The following is a 22,462-nucleotide window of genomic DNA, read 5'->3' as shown; positions in this document are numbered from 1 at the left end:
TTTCTTGTGCATCCATTTTAGGGCTACATTTGAGTTGCATAGGGGTTGGGTTACTGTACAACAACATCTTTGTAGTGTAATTTATGGTTCATATAGGTTAATTTAAAAGTATTTTGTTGGTAATGACATGGAAATGCTCTGCCATGTTCATCACTTTTTAATTTTCCCCAGGAATCTGGAATCAAACAGAATTGTTCAGATATTCATCAGCATAACCCATGTGAATTTTGCATTTCAGCACAAGTTTAAAATGTTTTGAGCCACTGAATAATTAATTAAATGAGCTCTTTTGCTCCGAGATCAAATAGAGAATACAAATAGATGTGTAACTAGTGTAAGAACTATGATTGAAACACCTCCAGTACAAAGCAAAGAAACCATCTGAATCATTTGGTTTTGGTGGGATGCATGATTTTTTTTGTTTGTGCTTCACTTTGATTAGGAATGTTTGGTAAAAAAAATAATAATAATCCAGCAAATATATGTTGGGCTCAAAGCAATCCTTCTTGTAACTTTGCTGAGGATTAAACATCCCAGACATGGCTCTGAATGGTGACAATATTTGTGAAGAACATAATCCTTGTGATATATCAAGATGGACATAATCTCCTTTAGTCAGATACAGTCATAATTTCCTCCATCTTGTTCCTGATGCCCCACCCCGTGTTTTATGCAGCGTTTAGGCCTGTTGCTGTTTAATTTGGCCGGTGCCGCTGATGACTGTTTGACCATTGTTACTGCAAAGCATCACATTGTCCTGCTTTTGTTCATGAAATACGTTTAGCAACATTTTGTTTTGGACTTCTATCCATTTAATTTGCTGGCATGAGGACTGGCTATGTTCCAAACACACAATGTGACTGATGTACTCAGTAATAAACATTTCTACTCTTTCAATCCAGGACTGTATTATTTATGGCATGTAAGCCGGATAGCTTGTCTTATGGTAACCCCCTGTTATCCTTTGGTTAAGGCTGAAGCGTGTAGTTTTTCTCTTTTCTCAGCTTAATTTGCAGAGGTAATAAGAAAATCAACCCCTTTTTTTAGGGGTTGATTCCCCTAAAAAGCGTTAACTCTGTCTCTCTGTGGCATTACTAAAACATTGTTCTTAAAAGCGTCATAAGCCTAAGTAGATCGTTGAGACTATTACTGGCAATAGTTTATATACAAGCTACTTAGGCTTACGATGCTTTTGGGAAATGCAGCCCAGGCCTGACACAGCAACATTGACACTGTCGAATAGCGGAATGATTAGAAACCTTTTTTTTTTTTGCAATTTTGTTTCATAAACCTGGTGTGCAGAAATTACACACTACAGCTTTAAAATGCAGTTAGTCTATTTTTGGTCCACTTTTAAGTTGTTTTTTTCTTCCAGAAACTCAAATACATTTTTTCAGAATTTGAATAGAATGTTCAAAACAACAGCTTTAAATATTTTTTGTAACAATGTAAAAAAAACTTTACGGTCAATTATTATTTTATTTTTTTAAGATGACACTTACTGATCCCAAACTTTTAAACTGTATAGATATCTTAAATGTGCAGTAGTTTAAACATAGTCTAATTGTAAGTGTCAGAATGATAATGGTTGAATACAAATATAGAAGTATGAAAGGCTACAAAGTGTTGAATATGACCTCTTTAATGTACAAATAAACAGTGACAGTAAATCACAGAGACAGTACACTCTGAATCTGTTTTCATTGAATATAAGTTAGAAGCATTATTCCAGGCTAGCTTGAAAAATCTTCCCTAAAATTTCACAGTTATGCTTTTGGTAAGCTGGATGTTCAGGCTTTTTATCAGTAGTGGGAAATCCCAGTTTAGTCATAATTGGTAATTGAGGGTAGTCAACTGGTCTTTATTCAGCCCATAGACTAGGGAACAGCACTCCCCTAATTGCATAGTATTAAAACAATTAATTATTATTGAGATTTATCGGGAGGAAAGATTAAACAATAGAGCTCTCTCATAGCATTGAGGCTATATTTTAGGAGTACAGTGGATGCCTGTTTTATAGTAGGGCAAATCACTTCAAGATACACTGTAATGGCGTAATATCTGCTTTTGAAAGGATAAGACATCCAGAAATAAACTGAACAGAGATGTTTTGTGGTTCTGTAAATATCGTATGCCATCAAAAAGTGTTTTTCAGAACTTAGATCTAATTTTACATGACAAATTCATGTTTTTAATTTTAACTCCCACGTTCACCATGTTCAACAGGACAAACTGTTAAAATGTAATGCCCTTTAATGATTGTTTCTTAGTGTTTTATACCAAGCCATGTGTCCCTCTAGGTCTATGGAAGTTACAGCTGTGGTTTACATCTTGGTCCCAATGAAAGTTTAAGTAACACAAAGTTGACCTTTACCAAATCCTGAATGGCTGCCATTAAAGCAAAGGACATTTTGAAAAAGGGCAGCTGTAAAATGCGTCAGAATCAGGAGTAGGTGGGCGAAACAGGCTCTAAATCCTGGACCTCGATGATAAGGTCATTGTTAGAGATTTGCAGAGACACATTTTTAATTGTTTCAGAGATGTACTGAATACAGCTCTTCCACTATCCATACTTAGCCCCATTTCATAAATAATAATAATGAGTGTTTTCTTTGTTTATTCCAGATGTGAAGGATCTTTGACATGTGAGACATCATAAATCCATGTGGGCATATTGCATTTGAACTTGAAGTCAGATTTCCTTTGAATGTGAACTTGGCCCAGCTGGTTGTCATATATCTTACAGAATTTTCTGACCTCACATGCTTCACAGAAGTGCCTTTGTGTTGCTAACAGCAGCTGTCCAAATCCCAGCTCTCTATCAAGTTAGTAGGATGTTTAGACTAGAACTGTACGTCAAGTCACTTGTCTCTTTGTTGAGCTTATTTTATGATCACAACCATTGTTGTGGACTGATGTTACTTGAATATGGGGAGTAGTAGCTACAATTAGCTGAATAAGCTACAATTTCAAGGCATCAATTTAGCCTTTTGAAAAAGTAGCTTTCATTTTCATTGTGACAAAACAGAGTTATAGTATTTTAACTAATTGGTCCCAGCGGCGTTTCAAATAGATATGTTACGCCCACAAGGATTCACAAAGTTTATTAAAAATATGTATAGTTGCGGGGCCTTATTTCCAGAATATTTAGGCTTGTTAGGTTTTCACTGTATATTTTATCACAACCATTAGCAACTTAGCGTCACTTATTTTGGCTTTTTATTTGGTGAGGCAGAATCTTCAGAATAAGTGGTTAAATTCAGCTAATATCAGACAGTTGTATAAACAGCCAATATGTTAAGACTGTCTTAAGTATAACCAGTTAGCAGTTAGTCAAGGAGCAATCATTCTTACTTTTTAATATCAACTTAGACCAATCAATGTTTTAATGTAACTGACTTAAAGCAGTTATGAACAGTCTTAAAGAAAAAAATTTGATGACCAACTTGTAAGACTAGTTTTTACAGTTTATGCAACCGGCCCTCATGCAATGTGGTCATTTGCATAATGTGCTTAGACTAGTCTTACAAGTTGGTCATCTAATTTTTCAGTTACAAAAAAACGTAGATTGGTCTAATTTGAATCTGAAAAGTAAGACTGATTAGCCCTAATTAATTGCTAGTTGGTCAGACTAGTTCTTAAGACACAGTCTCAACTTAGCGGCTATGTTTATGCAATTGGCCCTACTAGTGACAATGACTAAATTGGTATGGTATGCTTCATGTTTACTTTATATTAGAATCACTTCTTTTTAGTTTGCTTTCTCATAATGATGCTAACAGCTAGAACAGCAAATGTTGCAGTAAATGTGCCTTATACATTAACAGTCCAGTCTGCCCAATGCGTATTATATGTCTCGGTGTCCAGACAGCTTTCAGACACTGATAATTTGATGTCCTTTATTGCTGTAGTGCAATATGAACCCTTGAGAGCTGGTTTTAGGTGCCATGAAGTAAAGCAAATGCACATTGTGAGCTGAGCTTTTTATCTCCACTGAACCACAGATTGCTGAAGCGTTGTAACTGTTGCTAGGATGTCCGGTGGCTAGAGCTTTTATCACCGTGGAAACATTGTTTTACCCATCCCCCTTTCTGGATTGATGTGTGTTTTTACTTGTTTCTCTTTTTAACTCGTCATTTGAAACAGATGTCACCAAAGCCAGCGTTTTTCACACGATCAGCAAACACTATGTTGGGTGCCTGGTTTTATGTTGTTCTTTGGATACATGGCTCAGTATGCCAAACATTAATTCCACATTCCAGATTATTTACTATGTGTATGGAGTCAATGGACAATATGCCTGGCATCCACATTACTATAGTAAATGTTTACTAATCTCTCAGTTTGTAAAAACAGAAAACACATTTACAGTTACACACTTATAATGAAGTCTAGCACTGATGCATACAGTATATCAGTGGCCACATTGTGTCTTTTTAATGTTATCGGAACCTGTCTGATAAATAAAACAGGCTGATATATTTAAGATGGTAAATTATAGCCAAATGATCGGACCCCATATTATTTTTACTAGACCTACCTATTTTAAAAACAAATAAGATGTTTACTTGAGCCTGGTAGATTTTTTTTTTTTTTTTGGTAAATCAGGCAGATTTTTGCAGTTAAATTAAAAGAATTTTTCCATTGTAAATGATATTTGGTGTAATTTGAAGCACTATAGATATAGATTTTTAAGGTGAGCATTTCTTGATACAAATGTATTATATATACATTTCTACATAACTAATTTCAAGTAATAATATTCAGTAGAACCATAAATCACTAGAGTAAAAAACAAACACAAAAAAACATATTCTTTATGACTGATTGATTATAAACCCCTCCAAAGCCACTGTAAAAAGTGTGTATTGGAACTTTTTCGCTGGGAGATTAAAGTGTCAGAGCCCAGACCTTCCCATAACACATTCCCTTGTGCCTGCGTTCTGATTGGCTGACATTCCAGAGGAATTCAGATTTCCAAAGGGGGCTCGTTTCCCCAAAAGATGGTGGTGCAGAATGAGAGAGAGAGAGAATGCTGTTACTAGGCCCCTGACTGCTCATGAAAATGGAAAAAAGTAACCACTGTCCCTCTTGTTAACCCCCCACCCGCCTCTTTCATTCTCCTTTCTTTTCCAAAAGTGGGAGGGTCAGCTTGCCGCACAATGTGGCAGGCCTGAGCGGCGTGTTAGAATTCTTGTGGTAATCTCCACCACCGTGTGCAGGCCAAAACGGCACACAGATGGATGTAACAGGCAGGTTTTGTTTGTATATCTCGATAAGGAGCTGAGATAGTGCCGGACACATCCTTGAGTCCTTCAGCTTGAGCGTCGTCCTTTCTGTTTCTGATTATTCTCTTCACAGGATGGGGTGACCTGCTTCAGAAACTGGCCTATTTCTAAGATGTCCCCATGGGCAACCAAGGTGAGAAGGAGCTGTTTTTGGGCTCCAAAAAGATGTGAAGTAGTTCTTTTAAAACAGCATGCCGTACGCTTCAGGCTCAAACAGGAAGTTTTGGACATCCGAGGCCCATCCCAAATGGTGCACTAAGCCCACACTTTGGTTAAGTAATCTCGCATAGGTTGTTGGGGAGTAGTCGTAATCCTAAAATGGGTCACGCTATGATCTTGTGGACTGATCAAACTAGCATTTTTAGAAAAGATAGGCAATCATTTTTGTGCCATTTATTTACTTTTTCCTTTAAAATAAGATTAGAATAAAAAAATCATTAATACCTTATAAGGTGATGTGAAATATGCCTTCCAGGAATCAGTTTGAATGTGTAACATATAGTGTTAATCCATTTTACAGAGTCACATTCCTGATCTTTGAAATGCACAGCAGAAAAACTTTAAACAGCCAGTAAACTTGTGTGGAAACATGGGAATTATTCTCTGGCTGGCAGAACTCTGAATCCGAGGGTGTATATTGGCTCTGTCAGCAATTAACTTTTTATGATGCAGGCCTTGCTGTTTTAGGATCGGCTGATGAACAAATGGATCTTGTTCCTATTCTGTTTTCCATTTTTCTGCTGTTATTCCCTTTGCTTCTCTCATTCTCTCTCTCTCTCCATACTCTCCCATGTTACCCTCCCCTTTTTTGTCCGGATGTTGTTTTACTCTAAAGTAAGGGTATTCCAAGCCCGGCTTTGAACTATAAAAGCTGTGGTGCTTCAGAGATGGCTGATATAGTGCCTCTATTGATCCCGTCTCCTGGCAACCTCTGACAACAGCTGAGCAAAGGACAGCGTTCTGAAATCACAAACAAGACTTTTCTTGTGCAAAGTTAAATATAGGCTTGCCCTGGCCTTGAGCATTCTGGGAGATTTACTCTGTGTATCTTGCAAAACTTGTGTAGATGGTACCAGGAAACCGGTATTATAACATAAGTGTTGTTATAAGGCGACTTGTTTTTGTGTAATAAAAAAATCGCAGTCATAGCTATTTTGTTTGAGATTCGTTTTCATAGTTTGCTGACACTCACTGGTACAGAGTACCATCAATTATGCGCTATCACTACCAGGAATTATTTTTTGCATATCAGCCTCTTTTGTAATCTCTTCCATCTCTGCTTTATGACACTCTCACTAGACAAAGGCTGTTAGTCACACAAGCCAACAATTTGGCTATGACATTAAATTTCCATATTGTGGAACAAGTCCAAGACTGGTCAAATCCGGCCAAGACTGGTCAAAACGCCATATGACCAACATTTACTCTTGAATTTGCATTAGCTGGACCAAAATGCAGTTTTCTGACTAATTTTCCTAACTAAAGCAGCATAATTTAGGAGAAGATTGAGATCAGAATTTATTCCTTATTTAAAAATGTTATTTAAATGTAACTTTGACAAATAATTAAACAAATGTTGGTCTTTCCCCAGTCAAGTAAATATTAGCTAGTCCAGATTCTATATGTGTGTATATACATATATATATATATATATATATATATATATATATATATATATATATATATATATATGTGTGTATGTGTATGTGTGTGTGTGTGTGTGTGTATTCATAAATAAGACTATTTATGTAATATTTTATGTAAATCATCTCATTTATATAAATCTATGTAATTTATATATTATTATTAGTTCTGTCAGGAATTAACTATGATGCAGACCTTGCTGTTTTATAATCTGCTGATAAACAAATGGCTATTTTATATTTTTCCACTGTTATTTCCTTTGCCCCCCCCCCCCTTTCTCTCTCTCTCTCTCTCTCTCTCTCTCTCTCCCTCCCCCCCCTCTCTCTCTCTCTCTCTCTCTCTCTCTCTCTCTCTCTCTCATAATTTATGATTTATAATTTAGTTCAATCAGCAATTAACCTACATTTATATATATATAAAAAAAATTTTTCACATTTTATATAAATAAAATATTTGTGTAATTTATTTATATAAAATCTATAATGATTTTTATATAAATTTATAAGATGTATAAATTGTATTCCCATACATTTTATATGACATCTCATGTTTGTCAGTTCTCATGTTAATCACAAGGATTGCAGACTTACTGTGATTAATCTGAATGCAATTTGTATTCAACAATTTGAATCTCAGTTCTTAAATCGTGACTTACTGCCAATGGCAGAGAAGCATTGGGTCTGTTTATTGCGGGGGTTTAATGGAGACCCTGGCAGAGACTGCGGATATGTTGGAACAAGCAGGTGTTTGGCATATTTTATCCATGGCTCTTTGATGGCATGGAGTCCATTGTGCTAGACGTTCATTAACATACCAAAGCAAAAGAGAAATGCCAAAGTCCAATTAATCAACTGAGCAATGCAGCCGAGATGTTCTGCAGGATGCATATCGGCAGCTGAGCACAGATATTTGACGATATTTTGACTGCTACAGTGGAATTGCTTTCACTCGTCTGAAAATGCAGCCTCATCCACTATCCAGGGGTTATAAATACCTCTCATGGCCCATTTTATAGATCATAATTTAGAGTGCTCACGTTCAGCATAACTTGCCCTGGTTGCCCCAGGGAAAAGACCCCTGTAGACACAAGTGGACCACTTATGTACCTCTTTGATGTATTTCCTGTTTGAAGTAACATCACACCTGAGCTTAATGTAATAACGCTGCTTTTATGTGAGATTGTGCATGTGCCCACTAGCATGATGATGATGATAGGCTCTCCGGTTTTAGATTAGACTGAAGGACACTAGACAGCATGCCAGAAAGTGCTGAGATTCTTGAGGAGTCTATTCTGCTCTGGCCTTGACAGTAATAAATTTAGTTCTCGGGGTTATATGAGAGTCCATGTGCGACACTAGCAGTTGTGTCTATACTTTGGTAAACAGAAACTAGTCTTCAGTCAAACTATATTTGATGCTATCTTTGTATAATCCTGTCGATTAGCAGCATTCAGGGAGTTTTTGGGTAACCTCATTATTTTTACACATTCATTTGGTGACGCTATAGTGTAGAAACTACACACTTCACTTTTTTAAAGTGTAGTGATGTTGGAAGATCTTGAGTCTACAATATAACATTATAATGGCAATTTTGGTTGCATTGCGATGTACTCTAGTTCACTGGAAAACTGACATTCAATAATTTTAATGAAATTTGTCTAATATTTGGAACCAAACATTCTTTGAAATATCTTCTTTTGTGTTCTGGTGAAGAAATTCATACAGGTTTGGATTGGGATACGGGGTGAGTAAATGATGACAGATTTTTTTGGTGAATATGCCTTTAAGGCTTTCTACTAGTTCAGATAAGTAATATGCCAGAAACAAGTGGGTGGTCTGTTGACGTACTTACACCTTTTTATATTTGAGGCAAAACGTGTTTTAGACCATCAATACAAAATTGAGTAGTTGCAACAGAAATCTTGATTATCACAGGGGATAAAACCCTTTGAGAACATCTGTCTTGTGTATGATTAAGGTTTTCTGAACATGTAGAATAAACTAGATTGAAATTGGGTCAGATCAGAAATGTGCTACATGTGAGATCCCACAAGTTCAAGAGATCATTGCTGGAACTGAACCCGAAAGAAAATTACTTCAAGTGCAAACAAATCAGAACAACATGTTGCTGGTCTTTTCTTCAGCAGTCATTAGTGTAGCTGTGTTGTTCTTCTCTGTAATTGAAATAATTGCAAAAATGGAGGAAACAATTCCTCCAGCATGGGGAAAACAATTGTGGCTGTGATTGTATTGAACATGAGATTAGTTTGGGTCTTAATGCATTTTTGAATCCTGTGCCAAAAATCATTTTATCTGCTTTATGTGCTTGAAGGGGTGGGAATTAACCAGCTGTTTGCCGGTTCCTTAAAGAGTTACTTCACCTATAAATGAAAATTCTGTCATCATTTACTCGAACCATGTGACGTTCTTACCTCAGTGGAACACACAAAAAACAAACAAACAAAAAAACACACAAAAAAGTCACACTTTAGATTAGAGTCCAATTCTCAATATTAACTAAACATTAACTATGACTTTGCCTCAATAAATTCCTAATTACTTCTTATTAATAGTTAGTAAGGTAGTTGTTAAGTTTAGGTATTAGGCAGGATTAAGGGATATTGAATATGGTCTTGCAGAATAAAATATGAATATGTGCTTTATAAGTACTAATAAACAGCCAATATGCTAGTAATATGCATGCTAATAAGCAACTAGTTAATAGTGGGAATTGGACCCTAAACTAAAGTGTTACTAAAATATTTCGCAGTGTCTGAGCTGCTCTTCATCATGCACTGAAAATGAAGTTGCATGGACCATTTGATACTTTTATAGTGCATTTTTTAGTGTAACAGCTATTTTACTTTCATTGCATGTAAAAGAGAAAAAACAAAAATGATGAAAGAATCTTCTTTCAATTGAACAACTGATGGAATGTGTTTATCCATTTCTGAATCTCACACAAGGGCTTCTATAAACTGCATTGTCTTCCCAGGGATTGTGTAATTTCTTGAGATAAATGAACAACAGATATGTGACTCTTGCCCATATAAACAGAGATGGAACGTGTGAAATCCCTGAGGCTGTTACTGCTGGTGCTGGTGCTGGTTCAAACTGCTGGTTTTTATTCTGGGAAGAGATTCATGAGCTTGTTTGACTGTTGCTGCAGGAAATGCAGCGTGACTGCCTGGGATTCAGGGAGCTTGATGTTAATGGTGTCTGGTGGCCGAGGGCCTCTTGCTTTCCAGGGGACGGCCAGATGATGTAAGAGCGGTGGAGCGCTTACAAGTGGCAAATACCCAAGAGCATCAGTAAACTACTAGGCCCCATGTAACTCAGTGATTGAAGTCCTGTCTCAGAGATTATGATGCAAGTTGAATGCACAGTATTTGGTGCTCTGTCAACACTTTCTTGTAAGTTGGAGACTTGGAGTGTAATAATAATAAGCTCCTAATGTAGGATGCTTCGCCATTTGCTGGTAATGTACTTCAGTGTTTGGTTTTGTTTAGTATTTTTTATTGTTAAGTGTAAAATTAGTGGTGTGTAACAGACCTCTGAAATAAGGAGGCAAAGTTTCCTCTCTGCTGTTGTTTTGTTTCTTCTCCAATGTAAAATTTGCATTCCAGTTCCATATGAACACCCATTTGAGTGGGCGATTTGTTTACTCTGTAATTAGTCAGTCTGTTTCCACCAGTTTCACCCATTCAGGCCAATTTGCAGACTGAACATGATAGGCAGGCAGTAGTGCATTGACAGGGTAATAAACCAACCACAGCACGACTTGAAGCATTGCCTCTTTTCATCTGTATTTTGCAATTTCTCCCCTCATATTCATGCTGGAGAATCTCTATGAGAACACAGTGAGCTCAAAGGAAGGGGAAAAATAGCCACTGCCTCCTTCTGAAAATTGGTCTGTGTTTACTTCATTAAATTGAGTGATTTATACACTAGAGAGCTGATGAACCTGCATTCAAAAGTTTGAACACAGCTACCTATTCTTTATCATTATAAGATTCTCTATCTTTTAGAAATGTGAATTATGTTATGACTAAAAATGTTAAACAGATCGAATCTTATATTTGAGCTCTGCTCACTCTCTTTACTAACTTCATTAAGTGTCATGATTCCATCCATCCATCCATTGAAAAAAAAGCCCCTGTATTAAATGTTTGTATAATATTAATTACTTTTACTGCACTGTAGTGGAGACAAAGTCATTTTCAGCATCTGGTCTTTTTCATGTGGTGTTCCAAAATCTGTTTGTATGTTCCTTGCTTTTCCATTGGCTGCTTGCTTTTCTATTTTTTTGTCAGGCTGTGGTGTAGTCTAGCTTCTCTCCAGAGCTACAGTACATAATAACTGCCATGTACAGCTCATGTGAGAGTTTTTTAATGATTGCCAAAATAACATAAATAGTTCTCACACAGCCAAACAACAATACGAATGGAGTATCTTCAGACTCTCAAGTTGAAAGGACTAAATGTAACTGAAAATGTTTCTTACCAAACTTGGCATTATTGCAATAAATGCTCAATCATTTAGACTCATTCTAAGTCTCATTCAAAGCAATAAACAGTCTAGGCCAGTGTGTCCAGAACACTGTTTCTTTGGCAGACTTCATCTCACTTAATGTGTTTGTTCTCCTACAGTAGTTTTCATTGCTTCATTAATTCACATTGTCACATCATCACAGAAAGAATGTCATTATGGGTGTTCATTGGTTGATGGTTTTGGCAGTTGGCGTCCATTCTGGCAAAAACTTGAAATACAAAACTCCAAACAGCGGCAAAAAAATCAAGGATCTTTCTGTACTACTACCCAAGCACCTAATGTACCTTTCAGTGAACTCTGTACACTCTTAACTCTAACTCTGATATTACATCTAAAGTGACTGAGCATTATGTGTATTTCATAAAACAATGCCCAAAGAGCTGTTCGTCTATTGCACATCAACCGAAAAGAAACGTGGTTTTCAGAGGAAGAGCAAGTAATTGCATATTTTGTCTCAGATGTTGCCATTTTGTGGTGTTGAGCTGTGGCCGTCGTGAGTTCCTGTCCACAGCTTGAGGTCCTTCCGATTGTCCTCATTCTGTGGTCTCAGTGTGGGAGCTGTGGTTTGTCTCGGTTTGTTCCATCACTCCAGCAGGCATTGTTTGTTTGAATATTTTATTTTTCCACTTGTACTTTTCTGTTTGCACTTGTGGATCGCACACACATTGATTCATACAATTACTTTCTGCTGTCAGATCTATCTGTCTGTCTGTCTGTCTGTGTGTCGTTATGTCTGGCTGTCTGTCATTATGTCTGGCTGTCGTTATGTCAGTCTGTCTTGTCTGTCTGTCTGTCGTTATGTCTGTCTGTCTGTGTCTGTCTATCGTTATGTCTGTATGTCTGTCTAAATAATGCTATATCTGTCTGTCTATCGTTATGTCTGTCTGTCTGTCGTTATGTCTGTCTGTCTGTCGTTATGTCTGTCTGTCTATCGTTATGTCTGCCTGTTTGTCTATCATAATTAGTGCTGAACGATTAATCGCAATAAAACCGCACGTGATTTGGCAAAGGCTGCGATTTGCAGCTTGTCATTGGAGTGTGGCTGATTGGTAGTAAATACTGCCCCATTTGAACGCCAGAGGGCGCTCTCATGCAAACTAGTGCTGCACGATTAATCATATCGCAATCGCGATGTCAAGCCTACGCGATTATATGACGCAAAATGCTGCGATTTTATATTAAATAAACAAATTAGCGCTGTTAACGCAATTAACGCAGCATCTGTTAATTTTTGCCATCCTTTGGCTAGTGTTACATGATCCTGCTCTTATTCATGCAAATGCTTTTAAACCATTCATGCGCAATAAGACAAAAAATAAAAACACGCTGCCTGTGAATGTCCTGACTGTGACACACTGAAAGACTCGCGCTAATATCGTGCGTGCGCACAAAACAGCATGCCAGAATACAGTTCTTTTTCGAGCTTGAACGAAACACAATTATGCAAACACAATTATGCAAAAATGTATTTTTGTCGAGTATCTTCATAACAAGAGTAGTCTTATGATGAACGTGAAGAGTTGTGACTCGTGAGAGAATGAGGCGCGTATGAGATCCGCGTCTCTGACAGCAGCGGCTGGTCTTAAAGGGACAGTACACAGTAGCCACTAATTATATCTGTCGCTAAAGTTAATCAAAGAACAAAGGGAACAGAGAAAAACACTCACTGCTCTTGACTGAAGAACTTTTTTCTTTAGGCAGATTATCACTAATCTGTGAGTGCATTTATTTTCCTTGAGAACCAAGCAAGTTGACTCATGAAACCATTTGTTTATTATATCGCATATCGCAATCGCAATATTGACCTCAATTATCGCAATATGACATTTTCCCCAAATCGTGCAGCCCTAATGCAAACACAATAAATATGCCCCGCCGCAGAAGTACATTAATGCGCATCATTCCAGGAAATCCCTATCGCTGTAGCTGAATAAACAGAAGATTGAAACGCTTTGATTAAACATGACTTATAAATACACGACTGCCTTATTCTGTGTAAGAAGGCACATCATCTCACAGAAGGATGCTCAACTGTCGTTATGAAGTGAGTTTGGAGTAAATGCATGTTATTAAATGTTGTCTGTTGTTGGACAAGAGGTTCATAAATGCTTCTCATGTTTTGCAAAGATGTTTGACGCGTGTTGTTTTTTTCAAATGCACGTTTTAAGTGACTCAAACTCACAGTGCTTTCAGATGGAGCAGCGTTTACATAGCCGTACATCAATGACAAGCTGCCCATAAAAAATAATCGCAGCCTTTGCGATTTTAAAATCGCGATAAGCCATCACGATTTACTGTAAGTGTGATTACATGGAAAGTGCGATTAATTGTTCAGCCCTACTCTGTCTATCCTTGTCTGTTTATTCCTTATGTCTGTCTGTCTGTTGTTATGTCTGTCTGTCAAAAGTCTAATATCCATCTATCTGTATTATTTTTTTACTGTCTATCTGTGTGTCTGTATATCATTCTATTTGGCAATCTTAAAGTTTAATATCCATCTATCTGTATTACTCGTCTTATCTGTTTGTCGGTCTTGTCTGTCGTTCGTTTGTTCTGTCTGTCTGAATATTGCTAAATCTGTCTGTCTGTCTGTTGTTCTGTCTATCTGTCAATCTTAACATTTAATATCCATCTATCTGTATTATTTTTACTGTCTTTAATTGATGATTGAGGGAATGCTCTAATGGTATTGGATCCAGCTCTTTTTTTTTTATTACCACTTTGGTCCAGAGGGGGGCACTGGATGTAAACATTTTCCCTTCAAACGTGCAGTCTCTGAAGCAGGCCCGAGGGCAGAGAACTGAAGTCATGTCTTGATTGCATTTACCGGCTGCACACTGGTCAGTCGGCTCCCTGAAGTCAGTCTGATATTTACAGCAGTGTACTTCCAGCGCTCTGAGGCTGAATAGCTGTTTAGTGTGCAAGCTGATGTGTAGGCCTATACCTCAGGTTAGTAATAGGTTAGTGCCTATTAAAGGGCTAGCAGAGTAGAGGTAAAGATTTAGGAGTGTGGTGAAAGCAGGAATCATGGAAAGAAGTAATTGTTTGATTTAATTTGGTCAAGGTGATTTACATAAAACTAGACACTACACCCAGTTCCTTCTGTTTTATGGCCTTCCATCTTGAAATCAAAATGTACTCTGTTTGCTTTCTTAAATAGTGTTACTTGTCTTAGTATGCATAATTCATTAGAGCATGTGATTCTAAAAAAAAATAAAATAATAATATTTGTTTTCATAATTAATATTTTAAATTTAACGGGTTCCCACCTGGAAATAGAAGGAAAATTTAGAATTGTGATTTCCTCTAGGTCTACAAATATTTGTTGAATACTGTCTTAAAACGTCATGTAGTATGAGGTTTTCTAGTTATGCTCAGCCCAAAACAATGATCTCTATTAATTCGTGTTTTTAATAATTTGTATCAAGTAATCACAGATAACTGGAAAAGGTGTGCAAACCCTGACTGTAGCTTTCTTGACTTCTTTATGTTGACATAACCACACTGTAAAAAAAATAAAAAAATTGTATGTATTTTGTCTAATTTTCCAGTTAAAATAACTAAAAATCCTTAAAGGGTTAGTTCACCCTAAAATATAAATTTAAGTAACCATTTACTCAACTTTGTGTTATTTTAATAGTGTATGCCCTTCTTTCTTTTTCGGACCACAAAAGGAGAATGTTTAGAAAATGTCCCGCTCGTGCTTGTCCATATAATGGCAATGAATAGGGACCAGTATCAAAGCATTAAAAGTATTACAGAATGGTCCCATGGAACTTGTGTCGTATATTGCAAGTTAAAACCAAATTAAATACTCATCAAGACGTAATTTTTTGGAGTACAAGATTGAATGAGCAGGGCAAAATATTAATAAAAATATAACAGCTAACTTCGATCCAATCCAATCCTATGGTTAAAATCACACCCTGTCCTACGTTAATTCCTCCTGATGAATCTTGGCTGGATTACGTCATTATGTGTGAGATCTCTTAATTGTCTCATGTTGTAAGAGGACTTATTATTTATGGGGGATCATTTTTGTCTTTTTTCATTTTTGTCTTAAGTGACAAATTAGAAGTGACAATTTCTCTGGAGAGATAAACATTTCATTTGATGGTTTCATGCAAAGCAGGTTTGTACACAGAGGCGTCCATCACTCAGACACGGCTCAACTTAATGGCCCTCCTCTATATTCTCCTTTAGCTTGACTCCGAGTCTCAGGTGGCATGTAGCAACTGCACTATGGGTAATAATATCAAACCTCTTATTACCCACATTTATTCCAGTGCAGAGCTCTTCTGAGAAGCCGAGCAGACAGATTTACACCAGCCTCTCCATCTCATCCTCTCGTCCTCTCTTGATGAGAAAGTTCACACTGAGGTCGAGTGTCTGAGCGTCAGGAGAGAATGAAAGTGGCTCCTGCCGCCTCCCCCGGCTCCTTCCATTACTCACCAACCCTCCTACAAAGACCCAGAATGCAACAGACCTGATCTCTTCCCTCTCACTGGAGAAATATTCTGTCACTAAGCTGCCAAGACATCAACCCCCCCATCCATTAGCTCCCACTCAACGAGAGACGCTTCGGATCAAGACTCTTACTCTCTTTAGCACTTCTGCTATTCAATTATTCCCTCTAATCTTTTAACTTTGTAGTTCTAATTATGTCTGCTCTCGAAGTTCGGAGAAGCACTGACGACGGCAGGTAATGCTGATCTGCAACTTTTTGGCTTGTCATTTTGCTGTTGGAGTTATGAAAGTTTGTTTTAAAGGGATAGTTCACCCAAAATGTCATTATTTACTCACCCTCATGTTATTTCTAACCTGTATGACATTTGTGCTGTGTTTACAATACTCTTTTTCTTGGCTGTCAAGCGACAAAGGACAAAATCCATTGTAAAACTATAATAAAAGTGGTCCACGACTCTTGTGAGGCCATATGATAACTTTGCACCCATTCGCCCTCCACTTATTTGGCCTTACAAACCAATGCTGTTTGATGCCATTGATATTAATCTCTGCATCTGTGACATTTGAGAGGTACATTATGCAATTGTTATTGCATAAGGACTTACATTTCTGTCTTTTCTTTACACAAGCTATCAAAAGACTTAGAACATAGTGAGCGAGTCGTTTATAGTCTCTTTTGTAGAGCTTGACAGCTCATGATCACGATTGTATATGCTTTTGTTGCATAGAAGAAAGCAGTGTGACAAGTACAGGTTTGGAACAACATAAGGGTAAGTATTATGACAACTTTCTTTTTATCCAGGAATTTGGAAAAAAAAATTGAAACAAAAATTTGTTATTTTGTTTCAACAAAAATATTAAGAAGCAATACTGTTTTCAACATTGATAAGAATTCTTTCTTGAGCAGCAGATAAGCATATTAGAATGATTTCTGAAGACTGGATTAATGATGCTGAAAATTCAACTTTGCCACATCACAGGTATAAATTACTTTTTAGAATATATTCAAATAGAAATCATTTATTTGAAATTGTAATAATATTTCACAATATTACTGTTTTTACTGTATCATATAAATGCAGTCTTGGTGAGCATAAGATACTTCTTTCAAAAACATATGTTTGCTGACTCCAAACTTTTGAATGCTAGTGTAAATGACAATTCATTAGGTTTTTACAGTAGTGAAAACAAACTTAAAATAGAAATAGGGAATGGGACATTTTATGAGGTTTCTGAGAAAGAAGTTTTTTTGGAGCTGAATGTTCTGCCTAGATATAAAAATAAACAGCATGGTGGTTTGTTATACGTACAGTATTGCATCAATCAGTTACCTTTATTTGTGATGGGTGCATATAAATCATTTTTAAAAAATAGTTTCCGTCTCTGTTTGAGAGGTTATTGACATTTGGTTCTCAGAAACAAGGATTTCATCAGGAAGGTGAGATGTTCTTGTGTGGCTCGTAAATCTCATTATATCACCGGCTAGTGTTGTCGTAGAGGTCAGAGGGTCAAATGCCTTGTCAGAGCACTGCAAACATGTTAACAGATTGGATTTTTAACTGAGGGTGTGTGAAGGGACAAACCTCCTGTTCGGTCTTCAGTTGTGTCAGCCTGTATGCAGAATTCCTTATAGCGAAGTATAAGCTATAATGCATTCATTTACAACAATAATGGGAAAACATGTGAACTACTTAGTGTGCATATCTGTCAAGCTATAAAAAGGACATAAAACCACCATAAATTTAGCATGAAAGTGCCCCCAAATCAGTTTTGTGTAAGACCAAAATGTAAGTTATCTGTTTCTTTTAATGCACAGATAACAACTTTAATGCATAGTTTTAAAGCATGCACAAATTTTGACACATTTTAAGTCACTAGTTTCTGTATTCATCGGTGTATAGCGAGCACACCTGTTACTAATATTAATAAATGCTTTAGAAATATTTTACATGATTAGTTCATGTTAACTAATGTAGTTAACTAATGTAAATAAATGAATCCTTATTGTAAACGGTTAACTTGTTTTTTATGCTGTTTTAGGTCATTTTTTTGGAGCTTGACAGATGTGTCAACATGCACTTTTAGTTGAACAGAGCTCCAAGATATAAATCAGATCAGATCAAAATCAGTTTCACAGAAAACTACAACATACAGGTTTGGAAGAATGTGAGTGTGAGTAAACAGAATTTTCACCTTTTGGTGAACTATCCCTGTAATTTAATATATGCATTCAATATAATTTTTTTTGAGCTGCTCAAGGCATGTTTGCACTGTAATTTACACCTCACTGTAGTTTTCATTCCTAAATCACAGAGGTTATTTGTGGGGAGGAGTTGGCACCCCCCTTCTTTTTCCCCTTTTCTCTCAAAACTCTCCACCATGTCATTTCAAGAGCAGTCCTGACTTGCAGAATCAGATGCAGTAATCTGTAGAGCATGCAAACTCTACTGGCTGTGATTCAGTTCAACAGGAGCTTTTGAAGTGAAGACTTCCAGCAGTTTCTGAAGTCAATCGTTCTGAAGGCCGTGAGACGCAGAGAGCATGTCAGGGGCAGTGAGGAGAATTCTGGGGAGGAGGTGGTACTACTACAGACTTCTGGGCCGGTCCAGGCATAGACAGAATGTTCTGTCACGGAGACGCTGCCGCACTGCTATCAAGGGTGATTTCATCTTTCTCTGTCTATCTTGGATAAAAAGAGTACTTTGCTGGGGTTACAGAGGGTGCCATTGTACTCTTATGCATTCGTGACATTTTTCATTTTCTGATCATATTGACTTAATATCCATCGTATAATAGAATTTGCCCTAGAGAGCGATGGAAATCTAAGTGCTCTGAGGAACTGACAGAAATGTTTGACTGATTATAGTTTTCAATCAGAATAGAGTGTGCATTTGGTGTCTGAGTAAAATGGTGCCCAGGTTTCAGATATTCCTCCTCTCTTTGATCTGTGCTTAAAGTTTTGGAACATGTCGTGATACTTTTTGATTTTAAATCAAGTGACACTGCAGGCAACATTTGAGGGGACTAGGGTTTTTTTTTTTTTTGTATAATCCATAAAAATGTCCTCTTCAGTCGGTCCTCAAATTGGCATGTAAACTGTATTTGATAATACCATTAATACACTTATAATAATAGCTAATGAGGCACACACTAATCAGATGTTGCTCAAATGTTTTATTAAACAGGAAGTTATGCAATTGACAAGACTGAATGCAAAAAAAAATATTTGAAAAGCATTTATTTCTTCTCGCAAGCAGTACAAAATACTGATAATGCTTAGAATTATTAAGTTAATTATTTTGTAGTTTAACAGCCAAATAATGGCTGATTAATCAGTTGATATATTGGTTTCACAAGAGCAAACCTTTCCTGGTCTTTGCTTTGAGGCTATAGTGAGAATATTGTCTTATTGAAAGTAATCATATGTTAAAGATATTATAGATAAGACTACAAGAATTGGTCTCCAGAAAGAACAGAGGGGATTATAAATTTCATCTGGTCTACATTGATGGTACATTGTGTGATTGTTGGATTATATTTTTTAATTTAGCAACCGTTAAAGGAGAACTCCGGTCAATTTTAACATTGAGCTCATTTTTTTGTATATTTGGAGTGCTGTCAGTACAGAGAACAACGACAAAAATCGTTGTGTTGCCTACACCGTGTTATCCTCCTTTTAAAATTTGCACCCTGTTGACTTCAATGGGGCAAGTTTTAAACCTGCTTTTAGCCTCTTAACATCCTTGAGCTGTCATTACAAGTGCCCAGCCATGTGAGTGATTCCTTTAGAGTGAACACGGGTGAATCTGACCGAAAACAGGAAGAAAATACAGGTATGTGCGCTGGCTGAATAAACATCATTTTTATTCATATCTTTCACATCTACTGCAGTCAGATTCACCGCGTGTTGACTCTGAAGGAATCACTCAACATGGCTGGGCACTTGTAATGACACATCAAGGATGTTAAGAGGCTAAAAGCAGGTTTAAAACTTGCCCCATTGAAGTCAACAGGGTGCAAATTTTAAAAAGAGGATAACACGGTGTAGGCAACACCGATTTTTGTCGTTGTTCTCTGTACTGACAGCACTCCAAATGTACAAAAAAATGAGCTCAATGTTAAAATTGACCGGAGTTCTCCTTTAAAAATAGTTGAGTCAGTGCTTTATCAGTGTTTCCAAACTCCTCCCTTTAGGACCACCCACAAAATCAAAATTTTTCACAAAAAGTCACCAAATATGAAAACAAAGTACACACAGGTTTGCATATTTGTATATTTAAAAAATAATAATAAATCCTTTTAAAATTAGGTTTGTCACCTTAAGTGTGGCAAAATAAGGGACACCCATCTCTCCCTACTCATCTGAATTGATCAGTGTTACTCTGAATCTTTTGCCCTTTAGAAGCACAGACTTGGCTATCACCGCCCGCATGCTAGTCAGACAGTTCACCGTGAGCAAATGAAAATGCTTTTCGGAAAACTGTGCTGTTCGCTATATATATTCATCTTTAGTTTCTGGACAGACCCAATGATAATTTTTTTCCCATTCAGCTCTTTATTTGGAGAGTCTCTTGCTTTGGGTAATTCACCCTAAAATGAAAATTAAGTAATCATTTACTCACCCTGCTGTTGTTCTAATACCGTATCCCCCTCTTGAACGACGAAAAGAGAATTTTTAAAAAATGTCCCGCTCGTGCTCGTCCACATAATGGCAGTGAAAACAGCAACCAGCATCAAGCTTTTTAAAAAAAGGAAACAAAAAAGTATCACAGAATGGTTTGATGCTACACATGGTATATATTGCAAGTGTTCTGGGGGTATACAATAGGTTTTGGTGAAAAACAAACTGAAACTGAATGTATTATTTAACAAAAATCCTGACCTTGGCCGTTGGTCTTCTGTGCATGGCTGCGTGGCGTGCGCGTTCATGAGACTCTATTAGTGTGTCAGTTTACAAATCAAGACTAAGAAAAAACATGACCTGTTTCCTTGCGTATCCATGTTTTAAAAATGTTGATACTTGGAGCAAAAGTATAACTTTTAAATCACTTCACCTTCACTATGAGTTAACCTGAAGCAGGAAAAATGTTTTTAAAGTTCTGCTGCTGTAAGAATATATATCCATTTTTGCTGTAACCCTTCAGCAGTATTTCGCTGCTTCGGCTGAGTTCATAAACAAGTGTTTTTCCTTTTTTTCTTATGGTGAATCGAAACTTCCCAAATATACAGCCTCCAGGGGCCTTTTTTTTCTTCCTGCACTGATTGAGCACAGATAAGAGTGTGTGTGTGTGTGTGTGTGTGTGTGTGTGTGTGTGTGTGGAAGAAGTCAGCAAGAGGTTCAGAGAATACTGAGGAAACTGCCACCTCCAGGCTTCAGCATAACACTATTTCCATAAAAGATTTGTATCCCCAATTTCTCCTCTCTCCAAGACAATCCATTCCTTAGTGTATGCTAAGTATTAAACTTTGGTGCTTAACTTGAACCACGTGTGATACCGTAGGTCATGCAGCTTGTTGAGGAGAAGTGTAATAATACATTTCTAACCAAATCCCATTGACTCATACCAAAGAAGTAACCCCAATCAAGATGTCATAGAGACTTTCAGGTATTTTTTCTGAAATACAAGACAAAATACTGATTAAGCAAATTATTAAATCAGTGGTTAAATCTGTGCTGAATTTCTTTTGAACTACTGTTCTGTAAATTCCTTTCATTCCGTTTCAAATTCTAATTCAGCTTCCTGCGGGGTGTGGACAACTCAATTTAAATGCACATTGAATTAAATGGGAAACAATTCTACAATTCCGAATTTATCACAATCCTGGCAACCACCCATACACTTGCTACTTTTGTTTTTAAGAGAGCACCCTATCATTTAATTTCTCTTCTTTCTTTTCAAAGAGTTATTAGTGCAGTCAGTATTTTTCTAATCTTAAAATATGCAGTAATAAAATAAAGTAAAAACTTCAATATCTTGTGTATTCTTGTTTTACAAAGTGATGGCACATATTTTATGTAGAAACGCTGCACTGTTCAAACTTTGCTCAAACTCTTGTGGTGGTGTAAGTTCAGACAGTTGATGAGATTGATAAAGGCCCGCTGAGATGAAAGGTTTTGTGGAGCTGGCGAATGTGAGCTGATGGCTGACGTGAACGATCTGCAATCTGTCAGGCCTTTAGCTGCAGTTCTCGATTTAAGACGAAAAAAAATTCTTTGATTTGACATCCAGAGGCTCGAGAGACAGGTGAAGTCGAGAGTTTGGCTCTGTGTTGGTTTTCCAGAACAAATAGAGCAGACTGCTCAGTGATTGACACTTCAACACAAACGTCAAACCAGCATTTACCATCCACTCTATGTGTTTCTGTATGTCAAGGCATTCAAGGCCTGGGTATACTTCATTTTCCACGTTCCACTCCGTCTTGCACACAGTCATGTCCACATAACTTTCAAAGTATACTCTCAACCGCAGATGAGCATGGATTGACATGTTCGACACATGCACAGTACAATTT

The 22,462-nt window shown here is 37.0% G+C and overlaps 1 protein-coding gene across 7 annotated transcripts in view; it reads left to right on the top strand.

The window, feature by feature from the left end:
* dab2ipa (DAB2 interacting protein a) overlaps positions 1 to 22,462 on the top strand; it is a 107,672-nt gene that overhangs the window by 7,234 nt on the left and 77,976 nt on the right. For 2 of the 7 annotated variants that reach the window (XM_079897215.1, XM_079897214.1), the window contains exon 1: positions 18,417 to 18,608. The exons of the other annotated variants lie outside the window; for them this stretch is intronic. In XM_079897215.1, the coding sequence (XP_079753341.1) occupies positions 18,491 to 18,608 (118 nt within the window). In that variant the 5' untranslated portion in view covers positions 18,417 to 18,490. Of the gene's footprint in view, positions 1 to 18,416; positions 18,609 to 22,462 lie in introns of those variants that run through there. 7 annotated transcript variants of the gene reach the window in all.

Source organism: Squalius cephalus (genome assembly GCF_949319135.1).
Source record: "Squalius cephalus genome assembly, chromosome: 16".
Lineage (NCBI taxonomy): Eukaryota > Metazoa > Chordata > Actinopteri > Cypriniformes > Leuciscidae > Squalius > Squalius cephalus.
The sequence above is the reverse complement of the archived record's forward strand: the minus strand, read 5'-3'. Positions and strand labels throughout refer to the sequence as shown.